The 18,807-nt window shown below is 63.7% G+C and overlaps 1 protein-coding gene across 1 annotated transcript; it reads left to right on the forward strand.

Annotated features, from left to right (window-relative positions):
• The first annotated feature begins 13,506 nt into the window (after positions 1–13,506).
• Positions 13,507–15,583, forward strand: LOC133747755 (spidroin-2-like). Its single transcript, XM_062176049.1, has 2 exons — positions 13,507–14,412; positions 14,840–15,583. Exons 1-2 carry the CDS (start codon positions 13,507–13,509, stop codon positions 15,581–15,583), a joined length of 1,650 nt encoding a protein of 549 aa, XP_062032033.1.
• Positions 15,584–18,807: the final 3,224 nt, after the last annotated feature.

Genomic DNA, 18,807 nt, shown 5'->3' on the forward strand with positions numbered 1-18,807 from the left:
AGAAGGGGAAACATCAGTGACTGAGACTGAGCAAAATTCACAGTTTCACAAGGAAAACAGAGAGCCACCACCGGGAACCCACGCCGCTGAGAAAGGATTCACGTGAGAGCGCGCCGAGCGCCTCCACAGATCCCTAAGGAAGAACGCTTCCGAGAGATGAGCAGACGCCTCCAAGAGGTGATTCCCAGGGGAGAGAGAGATGGCCGACCAAGGGGGAGACAAACGGCGCTGTCAGCGAGGAGACAAGGGCCCCTGAGACGGCAGCAGGGCCCCCCGGATGGCGAGGTCCACAGAGACCCGCGTGCCAGCTGCCCTGAGGGGACCCCACTCCCACAGTGCCCATGGTGCCGTCGGTGTGGCTTGCTGCTTGCCAGTGCCTGGAAAACCAAACCCCAGCCACCGTGTGACCCAGGCACTCTGCTCGGAGAGAGAGCACGCCCGAGAAACCACACCGGCGCAGGAGCCATCTGCGGGGGACGCTCTCGGCACCTCCGTCACAGCTGCCACACTGCCGTGACACAGGCGGACGCCGGGACACCAAAACAGACGGACAAGGGGAACGACCCCCTCAGAAACGGTGTCCAGCCAGACACAGGAGCAGGTGCTCACGTGAAGTCCGGGGAGGGGCAGGGCCAGGTGACACTGGCCCACCCCCGCGTCTGGGAGCTGCTCTCCCGGGCGCATCCACTTGTGAGAAATCCGTGAGCTCTAGTTGCATGCTTAGTCACGTGAGCTGCACACAACTCACCGTACACCCATCACACTTCAGAAACATCCAAAAAACAGGTCCCTTGAACGGCAAGTTGAACCGCCTGCCCCCAGGACAAAGGCGATGACCCATGCCCACCCCCACTCGGGCGCGGAACTGTGACGATCTCCCTCAGAAATCCCCGTATGCACCTGCGGGTCGATCTGAGTGGAGATGACAGCGTGCAGGGCCTGGGTCGGTAACACGACGGAGGAGTTTCCTTTGTGCTGACGTTACAAACGGATGTGGGCTGGGACCGAGCAAGCCAAGAGGAACAGAGTGGCTGGCACCCGTGCTCAGCTCCATGTGCAGCGCCCCAGACCCTAGCCCCATATGTGCAGACACAGCTGCCAGGGTTGTCCTGGCTAGAAACATCCGACAAGGCTGCGGGACAGCTGCTCACGATGCTAATGAAACTGTCGTGACCGGCAAGCCCACTCCCATCATGCCCCTGCACCATGACATCCCATCATGCCCCTGCACCATGACATCCCATCATGCCCCTGCACCATGACACTCCCATCATGCCCCTGACACTCCCATCATGCACCTGAGCCCCACTCCCATCATGCCCCTGATACCATGACACTCCCATCATGCCCCTGATATGATATTCCCATCATGCACCTGAGCCCCACTCCCATCATTTATCTGAACCACACTCCCATCATGCCCCTGACACCATGACATTCCCATCATGCCCCTGATATGATATTCCCATCATGCACCTGAACCACACTCCCATCATGGCCCTGACACCATGATACTCCCATCATGCCCCTGACACCATGGCACTCCCATCATGCCCCTGAACCCCACTGCCATCACACACCTTATGATGCATCCATGATTCACCCACATTCCGAGATTTCAAAAAAAGGGGAGTAGAAATGAGCACAGCCAAGCTTCATTCCAAACTCTGCCCCCAGTTGAGTTTCCTGTTCAGCCGCCCAGCCCCACCCACCCCACACTTTCTCCTGGGAGGGGCTTTCCCTCTGCCACCCAGCCCCACCCACCCCACACTTTCTCCTGGGAGGGGCTTTCCCTCTGCCACCCAGCCCCACCCACCCCACACTTTCTCCTGGGAGGGGCTTTCCCTCTGCCACCCAGCCCCACCCACCCCACACTTTCTCCTGGGAGGGTCTTCCCCTCTGCCTTTAAACCAGTCTTGCTTTCCTGCTCAAACTGGAACAAGCCTAGCCAGGGCCCTCCCCCACAACACAATGACTGCACACACTGTGGCTTGAAACAATAGAAATTTACTCTCTCATGGCTCGGGAAGCCAGAAGCCCAAAATTAATTTCTCTAACCAAACCCAAGGTGTCAGCAGCGTCCACTCCCCCTGGTGGGTGTAGACGGCTGCTGGCATGTGGCACCTGCCCACCCTGGCCTCGGCATGTCCACCACCCCCAACCACCTGTAGCTCTGCTCCTCCTCGGGTTGCCCGACCTCTGCTCACCACCCCCCCAACACACACACCAGGAACTTCTTTCTCCTGCCCCTGCTGGGCAGGCCAGCCACTACTCTGCAGGTGCCACGGGAACACCAGCTCAAGGCGGGGGTGGTCATGGGTCACCATCCACCGCTCACAGTAACAGCACAAGGCGTCGGGTCCCCCTCCCCCACACACCCAGCTCTCCCTGAGGGCAGGTGCGCAGCCACCTGTGTCTCTGACACTCCACACAGAACCAAGCAAGACGGGACTAAAGGAATGGTGCTGATGTCAACGTGGCTGAGTGGAAGGACGGGGAGCAAAGTGTGTCGGCCCTGCCCAAACCCGCCTTTCCTCAGAGCCGAGTGGCGCCAAGCCGCCGGGGGCTGCAGGCCTCTCTGCTGACATGGCTCCCTTCAACCACTAAGCTTCCCGCTGGTGGGGTGACCGTGGGTCACATGTCAACCTCTCAGCCAATCGTGGCAGCCACAGGCACACCTTACCCAATTAGCTCATGGCTGGCTCACTCTAAGGCAAGCGTGGCGAGCCAGGTCAACCGGCCGAAGCTAACCAGGATCCGTCCTCCAAGAGACGCAGAGCGGGAAAATTCTCAAGTTGACTTCACATGAAACTATTCCAGTATTTAAAACACCGCACGTGTACAATAGGATGGTAAAATAAGGTTTTTTCCCTTGAGGTCTTGCCTATGCCATTCATTGATTTTCCACATGAACAGTTTTCATAATAAATTTTTCATTTTAGACTCATTTAGACTTACAGAAAAGCTGCAAAGAGAACAAAAATCTCTGTATGCCCTCAGCTCATTTCCTTGGCCATTAATGTTTTATGTCGCCCTGGGGCCTTCGTCCCAGCGGAGCAGCCAACGATGCACTGCTTAAACCCCACAGGGGTTGGCCGGCGCCGCGGCTCACTAGGCTAATCCTCCGCCTTGCGGCGCCGGCACACCGGGTTCTAGTCCCGGTCGGGGTACCGATCCTGTCCCGGTTGCCCCTCTTCCAGGCCAGCTCTCTGCTGTGGCCAGGGAGTGCAGTGGAGGATGGCCCAAGTGTTTGGGCCCTGCACCCCATGGGAGACCAGGAGAAGCACCTGGCTCCTGCCATCGGATCAGCGCGGTGCGCCGGCCGCAGCGCGCTACCGCGGCGGCCATTGGAGGGTGAACCAACGGCAAAGGAAGACCTTTCTCTCTGTCTCTCTCTCTCTCACTGTCCACTCTGCCTGTGCAAAAAATAAATAAATAAAATAAAATAAAATAAAAAAACCCACAGGGGGTTCTGAGCCCCCGCTCCCCTGTCGTTCCTGGTCCCATGATCCAACAGGACCACACACAGAATTCTGCTGGCGTCACACCTGCCTTGGCTCCTCCCACTGTGCGACTGTCTTCCGTGCTCCTGACACCGCGGGAGTTTCGCGGAAGCGGCTTGGGCGTGCCGTAATCGGGGTTTGGGTTACTCTCTCTTGTGACTGGACTTGGATGACAGCTTTGTGCACGTAGAACACCAGGCAGAATGTCTTCTCCACATCACGGCAAGGGGCAGGGGCCAAGACTCAACATGTACCTCCTGCTGACGAGGGATTGGACCCCGTGTAGACAGGTCCATCAGTGTGGAGGCTGACCGGACCCGAACACCAGACAGGCCCACCACTGCGGAGGCTGACCCAAACCCCAACACCAGACAGGCCCACTACTGCTGATGTCAACCTGGACCCCAACACCAGACAGGCCCACCACTGCAGAGGCTGACCGGACCCCAACACCAGACAGGCCCACCACTGTGGAGGCTGACCCGAACCCCAACACCAGACAGGCCCACTACTGCTGATGTCAACCTGGACCCCAACACCAGACAGGCCCACCACCGCTGATGTGCACCTGAACCCCAACACCAGACAGGCCCACCACCGCTGATGTGCACCTGAACCCCAACATCAGACAGGCCCACCACTGCGGAGGCTGACCCGGACCCCAACACCAGACAGGCCCACTACTGCTGATGTGCACCTGAACCCCAACATCAGACAGGCCCACCACTGCGGAGGCTGACCCGGACCCCAACACCAGACAGGCCCACCACCGCTGATGTGCACCTGAACCCCAACACCAGACAGGCCCACCACCGCTGATGTGCACCTGAACCCCAACACCAGACAGGCCCACCACCGCTGATGTGCACCTGAACCCCAACATCAGACAGGCCCACCACTGCGGAGGCTGACCCGGACCCCAACACCAGACAGGCCCACCACCGCTGATGTGCACCTGAACCCCAACACCAGACAGGCCCACCACCGCTGATGTGCACCTGAACCCCAACACCAGACAGGCCCACCACTGCGGAGGCTGACCCGGACCCCAACACCAGACAGGCCCACTACTGCTGATGTGCACCTGAACCCCAACATCAGACAGGCCCACCACTGCGGAGGCTGACCCGGACCCCAACACCAGACAGGCCCACCACCGCTGATGTGCACCTGAACCCCAACACCAGACAGGCCCACCACCGCTGATGTGCACCTGAACCCCAACACCAGACAGGCCCACCACCGCTGATGTGCACCTGAACCCCAACATCAGACAGGCCCACCACTGCGGAGGCTGACCCGGACCCCAACACCAGACAGGCCCACCACCGCTGATGTGCACCTGAACCCCAACACCAGACAGGCCCACCACCGCTGATGTGCACCTGAACCCCAACACCAGACAGGCCCACCATGCGGAGGCTGACCCAAACCCCAACACCAGACAGGCCCACCACTGTGGAGGCTGACCCGAACCCCAACATCAGACAGGCCCACCATGCGGAGGCTGACCCAAACCCCAACACCAGACAGGCCCACCACCGCTGATGTGCACCTGAACCCCAACACCAGACAGGCCCACCATGCGGAGGCTGACCCAAACCCCAACACCAGACAGGCCCACCACTGTGGAGGCTGACCCGAACCCCAACATCAGACAGGCCCACCATGCGGAGGCTGACCCAAACCCCAACACCAGACAGGCCCACCACTGCGGAGGCTGACCCGAACCCCAACATCAGACAGGCCCACCATGCGGAGGCTGACCCGAACCCCAACACCAGACAGGCCCACCCTGTGGAGGCTGACCCGAACCCCAACACCAGACAGGCCCATCACTGCTGATGTCAACCTGGACCCCGAGAGTCCACCCCCATCCACTGCTGGTGTCGCCCCGCCCCCTGGAGGAGGCCGGGCTCATGTGGGGCCCCCTCACGGCTGCTGGCCTCTGTGCTCCGTGGAGGAAAATCCGGCAGCTCAGCCGCACTTGGTGGGGGGCCTTCCCTCGGGTGCTTGCTCTTCCGTGAGACTGTGTCTTCTCCTCATGTGTTTTTGGTTTTTCTGTAGATTTTACTTATTTATTTGAGAGGTAGAGTTACAGACAGAGAAGTGGGGGCACAGAGAGGGCGGTCTTCTGTCTGCTGGTTGACTCCCCAAATGGCCGCAATGGCTGGAGCTGTGCCGATCTGAAGCCAGGAGCTTCTTCCAGGTCTCTCACACAGGTACAGGGGCCCAAGGACTTGGGCCATCCTCCACTGCTTTCCCAGGCCACAGCAGAGAGCTGGATCGGAAGTGGAGCAGCCGGGACTTGAACCAACCGGTGCCCATAGGGGATGCGGGCACTGCAGGCAGAGGATTAACCCCCTGCGCCACAGGGCTGGCCTCCTCGTGTGTTTATTTAGTATTTGTTTACATCACTATGGGCTCATGCATACTTGCTTATATGTTGGTTTTAATCTGATACAATATTTATCTTGTTGGTCAACTCATTCCGGCTTTGGCCACTGGCCGCTCTTTCAGCCTGGCCCCATGTCCGCCAGACACGCCCTCGCGCTTTGATTGATTGATTGATTGATTTTTATCAATGTGTAACTTTCTGGCGTGGACGACGCTCCCTTCTCATCTTGTAGATCTCATGACCAAGCTCTAGAACCAGCCATTTCTCAAAACCCTCGGTTCCCCTCCCTGCTGAGGTGCTGGGCGGGAGGCGGGCGTGACTGCCACGTGTGCAACCTTACACACCCAAGACCAGTGACATGACCGCACACGCTGCCATGGTTGTACACGTCACTCCTACACAACACCACTCAGCCACCAAGCCTAGGCTCAGAGTGCGTGCCCCCCCCCCCCCCAAGCCGGGGGACTGGAGGGACAGGACACTGCTTTCTGGCTCCGTGTCACCAGCCATTCAGCCACGACGCTCGCTCCCTTCTCTGAAGGCCACACCCGAGCCCTGCAATGCAGCCTCCTTGGAGGAGGGCCAGTCTTCTGATTATTCTGTTCCTGCTTTTCTCTCCTCACTCATGCCCGGTCCTGCACCTGAGCGTGGCCCAGGGGAAGTGCCAGGGACTACTGACCGGTGAGCGACCCGAGACAAGATGACCGGGGCCGGCGCTGTGGCGTAGTGGTCTAGGCCTCCCCCTGCAGAGCCAGCATCCCATGTGGGCATGAGTTTGAGTCCTGGCTGCTCGGCTTCTGATCCAGCTCTCTGCTGTGGCCTGGGAAAGCAGTGGAGGACGGCTCAAGTCCTTGGGCCCCTGCACCCATGTGGGAGACCTGGAAGAAGCTCCTGGCTTTGGATCGGCTCAGCTCCAGCCATTGCAGCCATCTGGGGACTGAACCATTGGATGGAAGACCTCTCTCTCTCTCTCTCTCTCTCCCCCTGCCTATCAAATAAATAAATAAATCTTAAAAAAAAAAAAAAAAAAAAAAAAAGGTGTTGCTGCAGTCTTGGGCCCTGCTGAGAAACCCAGCCCGCTGTAGCTGAGTGAACGAGACAGGCCCAGGCTTCCCGGCCCCCGTCAGGGTCTGTCTTCCTGCTATTCTGGGTGCAGCTCTGAACAAGCCCCTCCCCTGCTTGGAAGCCACCCACGGCTGAGAGCGACCTCCCGCAGAAACAGCACAGGGCCAGGTCTCCGCTCTCGCAGGCCCAGAGGGAAGCGGGCTGAGGGCGGGGGCAGTAGGTTACGGCTGCAGCTCGCTGCCTACTGCGAAGAATTCCTAGAGCGAGGGATTCTCCGGGCACTGGCCGGGGCCCGAGGGACAGAGGACGCTTTGGGCACCAAAGGGACCAGAGTGTGTTCTGGATGGTCCGGTCTGGGGCAGCCAAGAGAGGGTGCAGGCAGGGATGCCCAGAGGCCAGGAGAGACAGTCCCGCCCCAGCCCCCAGACGCTGTCGGAAGGGCAGGGGTCCCAGTCTGCTGGGCCAAGGGCACTGTGCCAAAGCTCAGAGCAGGCGAAACTCACACAGCCACGGCAAGTGGTGCAGGGGCCACGGACCCTGCCGTTTTGTCGCATCATCTGCGTAATTAGCGAGAGCTTTGGCGATTGTCTTTATTTTTTAAATTAATTGACTTGTAATCACTTGAGAGGCCGAGAGACAGAGCCCCCATGTGCTGCTTCACCCCCCAATGGTTCATTCCCCGAACGCCCGCAACAGCCAGGTCGGGGCCGAGCCAGGAGCCAGGAACTCAACCCCGGCCTCCCACACGGGGGCCAGCAAGGGGAGCGCCCACGGCTGCCTCGCAGGGTTGGGAAGCAGAGCCGAGACTCACGGCCGCTCTGGTAAGGGACACAGGTGTCCCCGGCGGCATGGTCCCTGCCGTGCCGTGGGCCACGCCCCTGCATCCCTCCCCTGCCTGTCCTTGAGACCCAGTGCAGGCTCACACCGCAGGAACGGCCGCACCTCCAGTCGACGGCGGCGACGTGTGGCTGGCGGCTGCCTGGCACCGCCGCCTCCCTCCTGTTTTCTTCCTGTGGGCACACGGCGTCTCGGGAAGCCACTCCCAGCAGAGACGGCAGCCGGCACCTCGCAGGAGGAGCGGCAACTGTGCTCTCGGTCCGGCCAGCTGCCGCTCCTGGGGAATTCCTGGACGTCTCCTGTTTCATCCCGAACGTCTGTGCAGATTTCACATTCTACATCCCTGTTTGTGTGAATACTGGAAATGTTTGGGTTACCTTGGCGTCTAGGAAACATCAAAGCTTGGCGTGTTTATGTTGCCACTCTCTGCCCTGGCGGGGGGGGGGGTGCCCCAGCGTAAGGAGCCGGGGTCCCTTGCCCCCCCAAGCTCCCGCCAAGCTGGGAGCACACAACTTCTTTACACAACTCAGTGGGGCGCGGTTCTCCTGCACGAGCCATGAAGGCAGCTTTCTAAGGTGCATTTCTTCCCCATCACCGTTCTAACCGGGGCCGGCTCGGCAGCCAAAGGCCTCACAGGGCGGTCCTCCGGCTCTGTCCTGTCGTTGCCAGTAACGCTGCCCGTCTGCTGGGACAAACTTGCAGCTCCGACCACGACGCCGCGGGGTGGCCCTGGAAGCACCCCCAGATGGGTTCATTTGAGAGGCAGAGTCGATCTGCTGTCCGCTGGTTCACTCCCCAGATGGCCACAACGGCCGGGGCTGGGCCAGGCCAAAGCTCCTCTCTCTCTCTCTCTCTCCTTCCTCCAGGTCGCCCACGTGGGTGCAGGGGCCCAAGAACTTGGCCCATCTTCCACTGCTTTCCCAGGAGCATTACAGGGAGCTGGATTGGAAGCAGAGCAGCCGGGACTCGAACCCACAGCCACATGGAACAGTGGTGCTGCAGGCGGCGGCTGAGCCCCCCATGCCGTGACCCGGGCTATGGCTCTTCCTGAAGCTACTTATTTAGACATACTTATTTAGCTACATATTTAGACAGACATCCCTACCATTACTATGATTTCTCGTCTTTTGTAGAGATAATATATTACTACTAATTAGTGGTAAAGGTTATGGCTAGGATAAAATGTTTTATGTATAAATAAAAATGTATCTATGCTAATAAACAATGTGCTATAAATGATAAACATAAAATATAATGTAGTCTGTGTTTTTCATAATTGTACAGATAAAAGTGATATAGAAATTTTATTAGAAGTAGATAATAAAACATAGTTATACAGAATAGCCATGTATATGCAAACATATTATAAATGACATTTAAATTGTTTTGAAGATTAGCGTTAATAAGAAGCCACTTGGAGCGCCCACATCCCACCCAGGAGAACCTGAGACGGAGTCCCAGCTCCGACCCTAAGCCTCCCACGTGGGAGGCACAGGTGGAGCTCCTGGCTCTCAGCCTGGCCCCTCCCAGCTCTTCCAGGCATTTAGGGAGTGAACCAGTGGATGAGAGATCAGTGTCTCTCTCTCTCTCTCTCTCCATTCCAAATAAATAAGCATTAAAAACAGACACGGATGCCACTAAGCATCTACAGCCTACAGGGCGGGGCTGGGGGCGATGACGGACAGGGCCCAGACAGCACGCGAAGCCCGTGGTCCCAGAGGGGCCGGGCCCTCGGCAGCACCCCTCCCGTGGAGCCCTCTGGATGCTCCCCCACCACATGGAGGGTCTGCGTCCCCTCCTCTGAACCTGTGGTTAACGAAGCCAGCCCTGAGCCGAGCGGCGAGAGGTAGGACGGCCATGCAGGCCACGCGCTCTGCCGCCAGGACAGCCTCGAGTCTCATTGCCCAGGCCCAGCCGGGGCCCCGCAGGGCTGCTAATGACATACGGCGTTAGCGCTGGCTCAGCATCGGAAGCCCACCAGGCTCTGCATTGTGAAATGGATCCAGCCCCCAGGGGCTCCGCTCAGGGCCCCGCGCCCAGCCGTGGAAACGCCAGGGCTGGGGGGCAGCCCTGGGGCAGAGCTAGGGTTTCATGTGGACATTCCTGCACTCCCACAGCTCCCCTGGGCCGGCCGGCCATGCCCAGGGGCCACGGCAAGGCTACCCAGCCCCCGGCCCCGCTCAGCACTGCTGCGTGGCGAAGGCACCGCCCAGCCTTGGCACGACCGCGTTTCCTGACGCCAGCATCCCTCGCGCGGCTGCCGGCAGCAGGCTCCGCATTAAACACCCGATTAGAGCCGTTTGCCGTGGGATTTACAGGGATTTTCCCCAGCGCCCCAGAGATCCCCATTTCCCTGGGACATTTAACACAGCTGTCAAGACTCCCTCCAACCTAGCTCCGGCTGAGGCTCGGGCCGGGGCTGCAGAGGATGGGGACTGGGGAAGCCCAGAGCCTGGGGGCCCACAAGGAGGAGGAGGGGGCCCCCGATATGGACAAACGTCCTGGGCTCTGAAACCCTGGGCCCTTCCCCAGGCCACTGCCGAGATGCTGGGCCCTCGTGGACCCCACAGAGTGCCCACAGCTCTGCCCCCAGCCACACAGCCTCGTCTGATGCTGACCCGGCCCCTGAGTCTGGGACTCTGGTGGGCGCACAAGACCGTCTGTGAGCCCCGCTCCCATCATGTACCTGAACCACACTCCCATCATGCCCCTGACACCAGGTTGGCACCTGTACGCAGGCATGAGACTGTCCGTGTGTGCCGCGTGTCAGGAGCCCAGCTGGCATTAGACTTGTCCCAGAAGGTTCATAACAGCTTTATTCGTGGTGCCTGAAATGAAACCCATGGTGGATAAGCCAACCAGGGCGAGTCTGCAGGGCCCCTGCACGGCGACAAACACAGGCACACACGGGCGACTGTCACAGACCTTCCAAGGACGCACGAAGCCGTGGAGAGCCAGGCACACTGCGGGGAGGTGGGGGGGCTGGAGAGCAGCAGAGCCAGCAGCAACGGAAATGAGCAGTGGCCGGGGGCCAGGGAGCCCCTGGGGAGGTGCCGGGCCTGCGCCGGGGCTGGGGGCACAGCCAGGCACGCAGCTGCACCCATGCACCCGGCAAGTCATCGTGGCACCGCGTCGCCCTGAAGAGGGGAGCGGGCGGGCGCCGCAGGGCCCCGAGTGTCGGGAGCGCGGCAGAGGCTTGCGTGTGGCCTGGCCCACGGCGCCGGCCGCCTCCACAGGCCCAGCTCCGCGCCCTCGGCAGCTGGCCACTTGGAGGCCCCATTCTTGTCGGCTGATTTGGTCGTGCCTGCAGGCTTCTCTCCGGTTAGGACATTTTTGTCTTTTGAGGGGGAAAAGGCAGCGTTGGGGCGGGGGAGGCAGCGCACAGAGGCGCGCGAGGGGGAGCTGGGCTGGGGCCAAAGTAACCAGCTGCCTTCCAAGACGGCCGTCGGTTACGAGCCCAGGAATTTCCTGAGCCTGGGCTCCGGGGCCCGGTTTTTCCATGAAGTCCCACGTTCCAGAGGGGACTCGCAGCCCCCAGAATGGAACTCCATGGTCAAGGGCAGGCCCAGCAGCTGCCTGCCATCGCCAGACCCTAGCGAGGGCTGAGAAGTGGCCCTGAGACTCCAAGGACTTGGCTTGCGTCTGTCCTGGGAACGGGCAGGTCCCAGCTCGGCTCCGAGTGAGGCCTGGAGCCTTCCCTCCCACCAGGCGAGCACACCTCCCCGCGGAGTCTTCAAACACGGCTGTGTTTATCTGGGAGGCCGGGCCGCCCTGCTGCTGCAGCCGGCGTTCCCAGTGAACTTGTTCCTCACCTCCCGGGCAGGGGCTCTCTGTCCCCTCTCCGGAGGTGGGCTTGGCAGGGCAAGCAAGAGCCTGGGGCCCTGGACGCGCCGCGAGGGCAGCCCCAGCTGGGGCTCCTGGCCGTCCAGAGAAGGGCACAGGCAGCAGGACGTGGCCGCTGGGCCAGGCTCATCAGCATGCCGGCCGCACACCCTGGGCCCCCTCTGCACCAGTCTGGCTGCAGCAGGCCGACTTGGAAGGGTCCGATTACAGCACAAGGCTTCCCGCAGGGCGGCCAGGCCCTTCCTGGCTCTCAGGAGTGCCGAGGGGGTGGGCGAACCCTTCCAGCACCCCCCACAACCGCTGGCCATGCCAGGTCAGCGCCCCCACCACCTCTGCGTGCTCGCCACTGGGCAGACCCAAACCTTCCACCTAGCCTGTTACAGTCACGGCCAAATCCAGCCAGTCTGGAGAGCAGGGTAGGGCACAGGAACCCCTTCACTGTGTCCTGGACCCCTCAGCTGAGGGACACCCTGGACAGCCCCAGCCCTCGACTCCCGGTGCTCGCCGCTCTCTGGGCCACACAGGGCCCTCCTCGCTGCGCATCCAGGAAGCTCCTCCCCCCCGCCCCACCCTGGGAGCACCGCGGTGCAGATCCACAGACGTGGCGGCATTCTCAAGGCTGGTCCGTCACGGACTGAAGGCTCAGACAAGGCTAGCAGGGCACGCGGCGTTGGCAGGACGTGAACATGGCCAGGAGACGGCGCGGCGCTGGAAAGCCGAGGCCCAGCGCCGGCTGCCCCGGCCTCTCAGTGCCCCTCCATGTGTGACCCTCAGCACCGCCCACACCCTCCCTCCCACTCACGCTGCCCGGGTCCCCCTCAGGCCCCTCTGCTCTGCTACTTCCAAGCCCTGCTCCCCATACCCCAGGGGCCACAGGCCTGCTCCCCACCCCCTTTCCGACACTGTGGGGTGGAATCGCGGGCTCACTCCCAGCCACACAGAACAATGGCCCCCACACGTATTCCTGGAGGTCAGAGGGCCGGCTTCCTCGTGGACGCGCCTCGGGCCACCCCACCCCTCAGCCTGCAGCCGGGTCTCCCAGCTCTGCTTCCGCCCTCACAGCCCTCCCCTCCCTCCATCTGCTGCCCACCTGTCCTGAGGACCCCGTGATGACCACAGCCGTCCAGAGAGCCGAGGGGCACGTCCCCCCTCAGGATCCCCCCTCAGACATCCACAACAGTGTGACCCTGTCCCAGGCTCCAGGGTCAGAGGGTGTCTTTGGGATGGGGGGACCTCATCCTGCCCACCGCCCTGGGTGTGCACAGGCCCAGACCATGCAAGCATGGTCAGCCCGAGCTCGCTTGCTCTCCAAGTGCAGGACATGGGGTCCCCATCTCCCCTCCTCCTTTCCTTTCAAGCCCACTGCCTTCCCTGCCCCCAAGAGTCCCGACTCGCCGGACACCTCGGCTCCTCCAAGACCTGGGGGGAGCACGGGGCTCCAAACCAGGAGCAGCGCAGGGCCCACGGCTGGCGAGTGCGCCCTAGGAAAAGCAGCCTCACGCCTGCCCACGGGACAGCCAGCACGGTGGCCAGGAGCGCTGGCTTTCCATCCGCTGCACGGGGCCGACCGCCCCGGAACAGAAACCCTGACCGCGACACACAGCAGTCACCGCAGGGCCAGGCAGCAAGTGGGGGAGGAGCGGGGGGGGGTGGGGGAGGAAGAGGGGGAGGAGGAGGAGGGGGAGGAGAGGGAGGAAGAGGAGGAGGGTTGGAGGTGAGCTCGGCTGTGACTCACAGGCCCCTGGGGGAAATGCCAGCATGTGAGGAGGCCCCCTTCCCGTCAGGTATGAGGCCAGCTGTCCCCACCCTCCCCTGCATGTCTGCACCCCGGCCTGCCTCTCCCTGCCGTGTGTAAGGGTCATGGCAGCCACCTTCCAGCTGAGCAAGCCAGGGGGAGGCACACACGTCAGAGTGGGCACGAGGGCAAGGGACCGGGCGCCCGGAGTGTGGGCACCAGGGCAAGGGACCGGGCGCCCGGCAGTGTGGGCACCAGGGCAAGGGACCGGGCGCCCGGAGTGTGGGCACCAGGGCAAGGGACCGGGCGCCCGGCAGTGTGGGCACCAGGGCAAGGGACCGGGCGCCCGGCAGTGTGGGCACCAGGGCAAGGGACCGGGCGCCCGGCAGTGTGGGCGTGGGAGCAAGGGACCGGGCGCCCGGCAGTGTGGGCACGGGAGCAAGGGACCGGGCGCCCGGCAGTGTGGGCACCAGGGCAAGGGACCGGGCGCCCGGCAGTGTGGGCACCAGGGCAAGGGACCGGGCACCCAGCAGTGTGGGCACCAGGGCAAGGGACCGGGCACCCAGCAGTGTGGGCACCAGGGCAAGGGACCGGGCGCCCGGAGTGTGGGCACGAGGGCAAGGGACCGGGCGCCCGGCAGTGTGGGCACCAGGGCAAGGGACCGGGCGCCCGGCAGTGTGGGCACCAGGGCAAGGGACCGGGCACCCAGCAGTGTGGGCACCAGGGCAAGGGACCGGGCGCCCGGAGTGTGGGCACCAGGGCAAGGGACCGGGCGCCCGGAGTGTGGGCGTGGGAGCAAGGGACCGGGCGCCCGGAGTGTGGGCACCAGGGCAAGGGACCAGGCGCCCGGCAGTGTGGGCACCAGGGCAAGGGACCGGGCGCCCGGCAGTGTGGGCACCAGGGCAAGGGACCGGGCGCCCGGCAGTGTGGGCACCAGGGCAAGGGACCGGGCGCCCGGAGTGTGGGCACCAGGGCAAGGGACCGGGCGCCCGGAGTGTGGGCACCAGGGCAAGGGACCGGGCGCCCGGAGTGTGGGCACCAGGGCAAGGGACCGGGCGCCCGGAGTGTGGGCACCAGGGCAAGGGACTGGGCGCCCGGCAGTGTGGGCACGGGAGCAAGGGACCGGGCGCCCGGCAGTGTGGGCACCAGGGCAAGGGACCGGGCGCCCGGAGTGTGGGCACCAGGGCAAGGGACCGGGCGCCCGGCAGTGAGGGCGTGGGAGCAAGGGACCGGGCGCCCGGCAGTGTGGGCACCAGGGCAAGGGACCGGGCGCCCGGAGTGTGGGCACCAGGGCAAGGGACTGGGCGCCCGGCAGTGTGGGCACGGGAGCAAGGGACCGGGCGCCCGGCAGTGTGGGCACCAGGGCAAGGGACCGGGCACCCGGAGTGTGGGCACCAGGGCAAGGGACCGGGCGCCCGGCAGTGAGGGCGTGGGAGCAAGGGACCGGGCACCCGGCAGTGTGGGCACGGGAGCAAGGGACCGGGCGCCCGGCAGTGTGGGCGTGGGAGCAAGGGACCGGGCGCCCGGCAGTGTGGGCACCAGGGCAAGGGACCGGGCGCCCGGCAGTGTGGGCACGGGAGCAAGGGACCGGGCGCCCGGCAGTGTGGGCACCAGGGCAAGGGACCGGGCGCCCGGCAGTGTGGGCACCAGGGCAAGGGACCGGGCGCCCAGCAGTGTGGGCACGAGGGCAAGGGACCAGGCGCCCGGAGTGTGGGCACCAGGGCAAGGGACCGGGCGCCCGGCAGTGTGGGCGTGGGAGCAAGGGACCGGGCGCCCGGCAGTGTGGGCACCAGGGCAAGGGACCGGGCGCCCGGCAGTGTGGGCGTGGGAGCAAGGGACCGGGCGCCCGGCAGTGTGGGCACCAGGGCAAGGGACCGGGCGCCCGGCAGTGTGGGCGTGGGAGCAAGGGACCGGGCGCCCGGCAGTGTGGGCACCAGGGCAAGGGACCGGGCGCCCGGCAGTGTGGGCACCAGGGCAAGGGACTGGGCGCCCGGCAGTGTGGGCACCAGGGCAAGGGACCAGGCGCCCAGCAGTGTGGGCGTGGGAGCAAGGGACCAGGCGCCCGGCAGTGTGGGCACCAGGGCAAGGAACCAGGCGCCCAGCAGTGTGGGCGCGGGAGCAAGGGACTGGGCGCCCAGCAGTGTGGGCACCAGGGCAAGGGACCGGGCGCCCGGCAGTGGCTTGGAAGGGAAGGAGCGCTAAGGGCAGGTGAGAGACACTCACAGGGAGAGCTGCTGTGAGGACCAATCCCATGGTCCCCATGCAGGCTCACTCCAATACGGGCACGGGCACAGGCGCAGCACATAGCTCGCCCCGGCACGGGCACAGGCACAACACACGGCTCACTCTAGCACAGGCATGGGCACAGCACACGGACTCACTCCACTCTCCTTGAACACACCAGTTTGCCCAACACTTCCTCCAGCGATTCCCCTGGCTATGAGGTTGGCTTGGACCGGCCCGTGGACAAGGACAGTGCCGACGCAGGTGAAGAAACAACGGGCACAGCCTGGCCAGAAGGGTCACACAGTTTTCCATCCACAGGGCCAGAAACACTCAAACCTAGGTCTTCAGACTCAAAGTCCTGAAGACTCCATGAGTCCTCAAAGAGGCTCAGAAAATGAGTCCTGGGCCCTCCTGTTTATCTCCCACCGTCAACACCTCCAGCCCTCTCCCACCTCCCCCAGCCCTCTCCCCACCTCCCCCAGCCCTCTCCCACTCCACCTCCCCCAGCCCTCTCCCACTCCACCTCCCCCAGCCCTCTCCCACCTCCCCCAGCCCTCTCCCACTCCACCTCCCCCAGCCCTCTCCCACCTCCCCCAGCCCTCTCCCACTCCACCTCCCCCAGCCCTCTCCCCACCTCCCCCAGCTCTCCCACTCCACCTCCCCCAGCCCTCTCCCCACCTCCCCCAGCCCTCTCCCACTCCACCTCCCCCAGCCCTCTCCCACTCCACCTCCCCCAGCCCTCTCCCCACCTCCCCCGGCCCTCTCTCCACCTCCCCCAGCCCTCTCTCCACCTCCCCCAGCCCTCTCCCACTCCACCTCCCCCAGCTCTCTCTCCACCTCCCCCAGCTCTCTCTCCACCTCCCCCAGCCCTCTCCCACTCCACCTCCCCCAGCTCTCTCTCCACCTCCCCCAGCCCTCTCCCACTCCACCTCCCCCAACCCTCTCTCCACCTCCCCCAGCTCTCTCTCCACCTCCCCCAGCCCTCTCCCACTCCACCTCCCCCAGCTCTCTCTCCACCTCCCCCAGCTCTCTCCCCACCTCCCCCAGCCCTCTCCCCACCTCCCCCAGCCCTCTCCCACCTCCCCCAGCTCTCTCTCCACCTCCCCCAGCCCTCTCCCACTCCACCTCCCCCAGCCCTCTCCCACTCCACCTCCCCCAGCCCTCTCCCACTCCACCTCCCCCAGCTCTCTCCCACTCCACCTCCCCCAGCTCTCTCTCCACCTCCCCCAGCTCTCTCTCCACCTCCCCCAGCCCTCTCCCCACCTCCCCCAGCCCTCTCTCCACCTCCCCCAGCTCTCTCCCACCTCCCCCAGCCCTCTCCCCACCTCCCCCAGCCCTCTCCCACCTCCCCCAGCCCTCTCCCCACCTCCCCCAGCTCTCTCTCCACCTCCCCCAGCCCTCTCCCACCTCCCCCAGCCCTCTCCCACTCCACCTCCCCTGGCCCTCCTCCCACTCCACCTCCCCCGGCCCTTTCCCACCTCCCCCAGCCCTCTTCCACTTCCCCCAGCCTTCTCCCACTCCAACGCCTCCAGCCCTCTCCCCACCTCTTCCCCTGCTCACGGGCAGCGCTCAGATGGGTGCTGGTTGCCTGGCTTCCTGCTGGGCCACACACAGAGGCCCTCTCTCTAGCCTGGGCCTCCACGGGTCAACGAGAGCCCTCACCAGGTCCATGGCTCCTAAGTGCCTGTCCCTCCCTCACCTCTGGGGACACCGCTGCGCTAGCCCTGGGGCCCCGCCCCACCCACACGGCAGTCCTGATGAACCCTGCTGAACTCGCCCTGCTCAGCCGGGTCGCGTGGGTCGCCTTTGCTGCCCGATTGCTGACCTCGGCAGCCCTGGAGAGGAAGCCAGCCAGCTCACAGGGCCCAGCACAGACGGGGGAACTTTCCACCACCACGGGCATGTACAAATGGTCCTCACGTGACCGCCTCACTTCAGGAAGCACCCAGAGTCAGGCCCCGGCGGCCTCTCCCTGCGCCCCTCCGGTTCCCGGCAGCCTCTCCCTGCGCACCTCCACACTCCCAGGTACCAGGCTGAATCACGCGCTCCCCACCCCCACTTCAGGGCCTCAGGTGCCCACTGCCTATGGATAGAGTCCATGTCCTCTGCGGTCCAGCTCCTGAGGGCGCTGTGGTTCTAGAATGCCATTCTAGTGTCCCTGCCTCCGCCCACATGCTCCCCAGCCACAGGGAACTTGTTCTTTCTTCTGATGCCTCCTTCACCTGATGGCCCTGGGTCCCTCTTCACCTGATGGCCCCTGGCTCCCCCTTCACCTGATGGCCCTGGGTCCCCCTTCACCTGATGGCCTCTGGCACCCCCTTCACCTGATGGCCCTGGGTCCCTCTTCAATTGATGGCCTCTGGCTCCCCCTTCACCTGATGGCCCCTGGCTCCCCCTTCACCTGATGGCCTCTGCCTCACCCTCTGGCCCCACTCCCTGAGAACACATCTCAGAAGCAGGGCCCGAGCCCACCAGCTGGAAAGAACCACTTGACAGGAGAAAACCCGTGCGACCCCTGCCCTTCTTCCTCAGACACAGGAGCACCTGCCGTCTCCGCCAGACGCCCGTGGGACGGCCCCAGGCGTGTCGGCTCCTTCACCCCTCAGATGACGCCTGGCTCTGGGGCGAGCGTGACAGAGGCTGCCGACTGCACCCCAGACGCCTTCCCATTGAGCTCTGCACACAAAGCACCCCCAGCTCCCAGCTCTGCTGGCCCCTGGGCATCCCAGCAGGGCATCTCGAGCCCCACCAGCTTCAAGACCAGCACTCGCGGGGTTGTGGTGGGCCCCGTGGTGAGGTCTGGTACCACCGACCGGCAGCAGATTTGGTGTGCGTCGTGGGAAATTGGGCCCCTGAATGGCGCTGGCTTTCTGGTTCGGAGTCTTCCGACTGCTCGTGGGGACAGGAGCCCTGCAAGGACCCCTGCGTGGAGGCCCCCACATCCCAGGGGCAGCCCCATCCCCACCATGGTTACCTGCTCATAATTACGACTCCTGAAAAACCGTCCACGTCTATCCTGCACTCAACAGCAGTGAGGCCGCCCTTCCTCCGAAGCTGACGGGGTGTGGCCCAGCAGTGGCCGCCCCGAGGCCTTCTCTGTCTCTGCCTCTCTGTTTAAAATGGTCACGCAAGGGGGCTGGCATTGCGGCTTACCAGGTTAAAATGGTCACGCCGACGGCTAAGCCCAGCGGACATCACGG

The sequence above is a fragment of the Lepus europaeus genome, chromosome 19 (assembly GCF_033115175.1).
Source record: "Lepus europaeus isolate LE1 chromosome 19, mLepTim1.pri, whole genome shotgun sequence".
Lineage (NCBI taxonomy): Eukaryota > Metazoa > Chordata > Mammalia > Lagomorpha > Leporidae > Lepus > Lepus europaeus.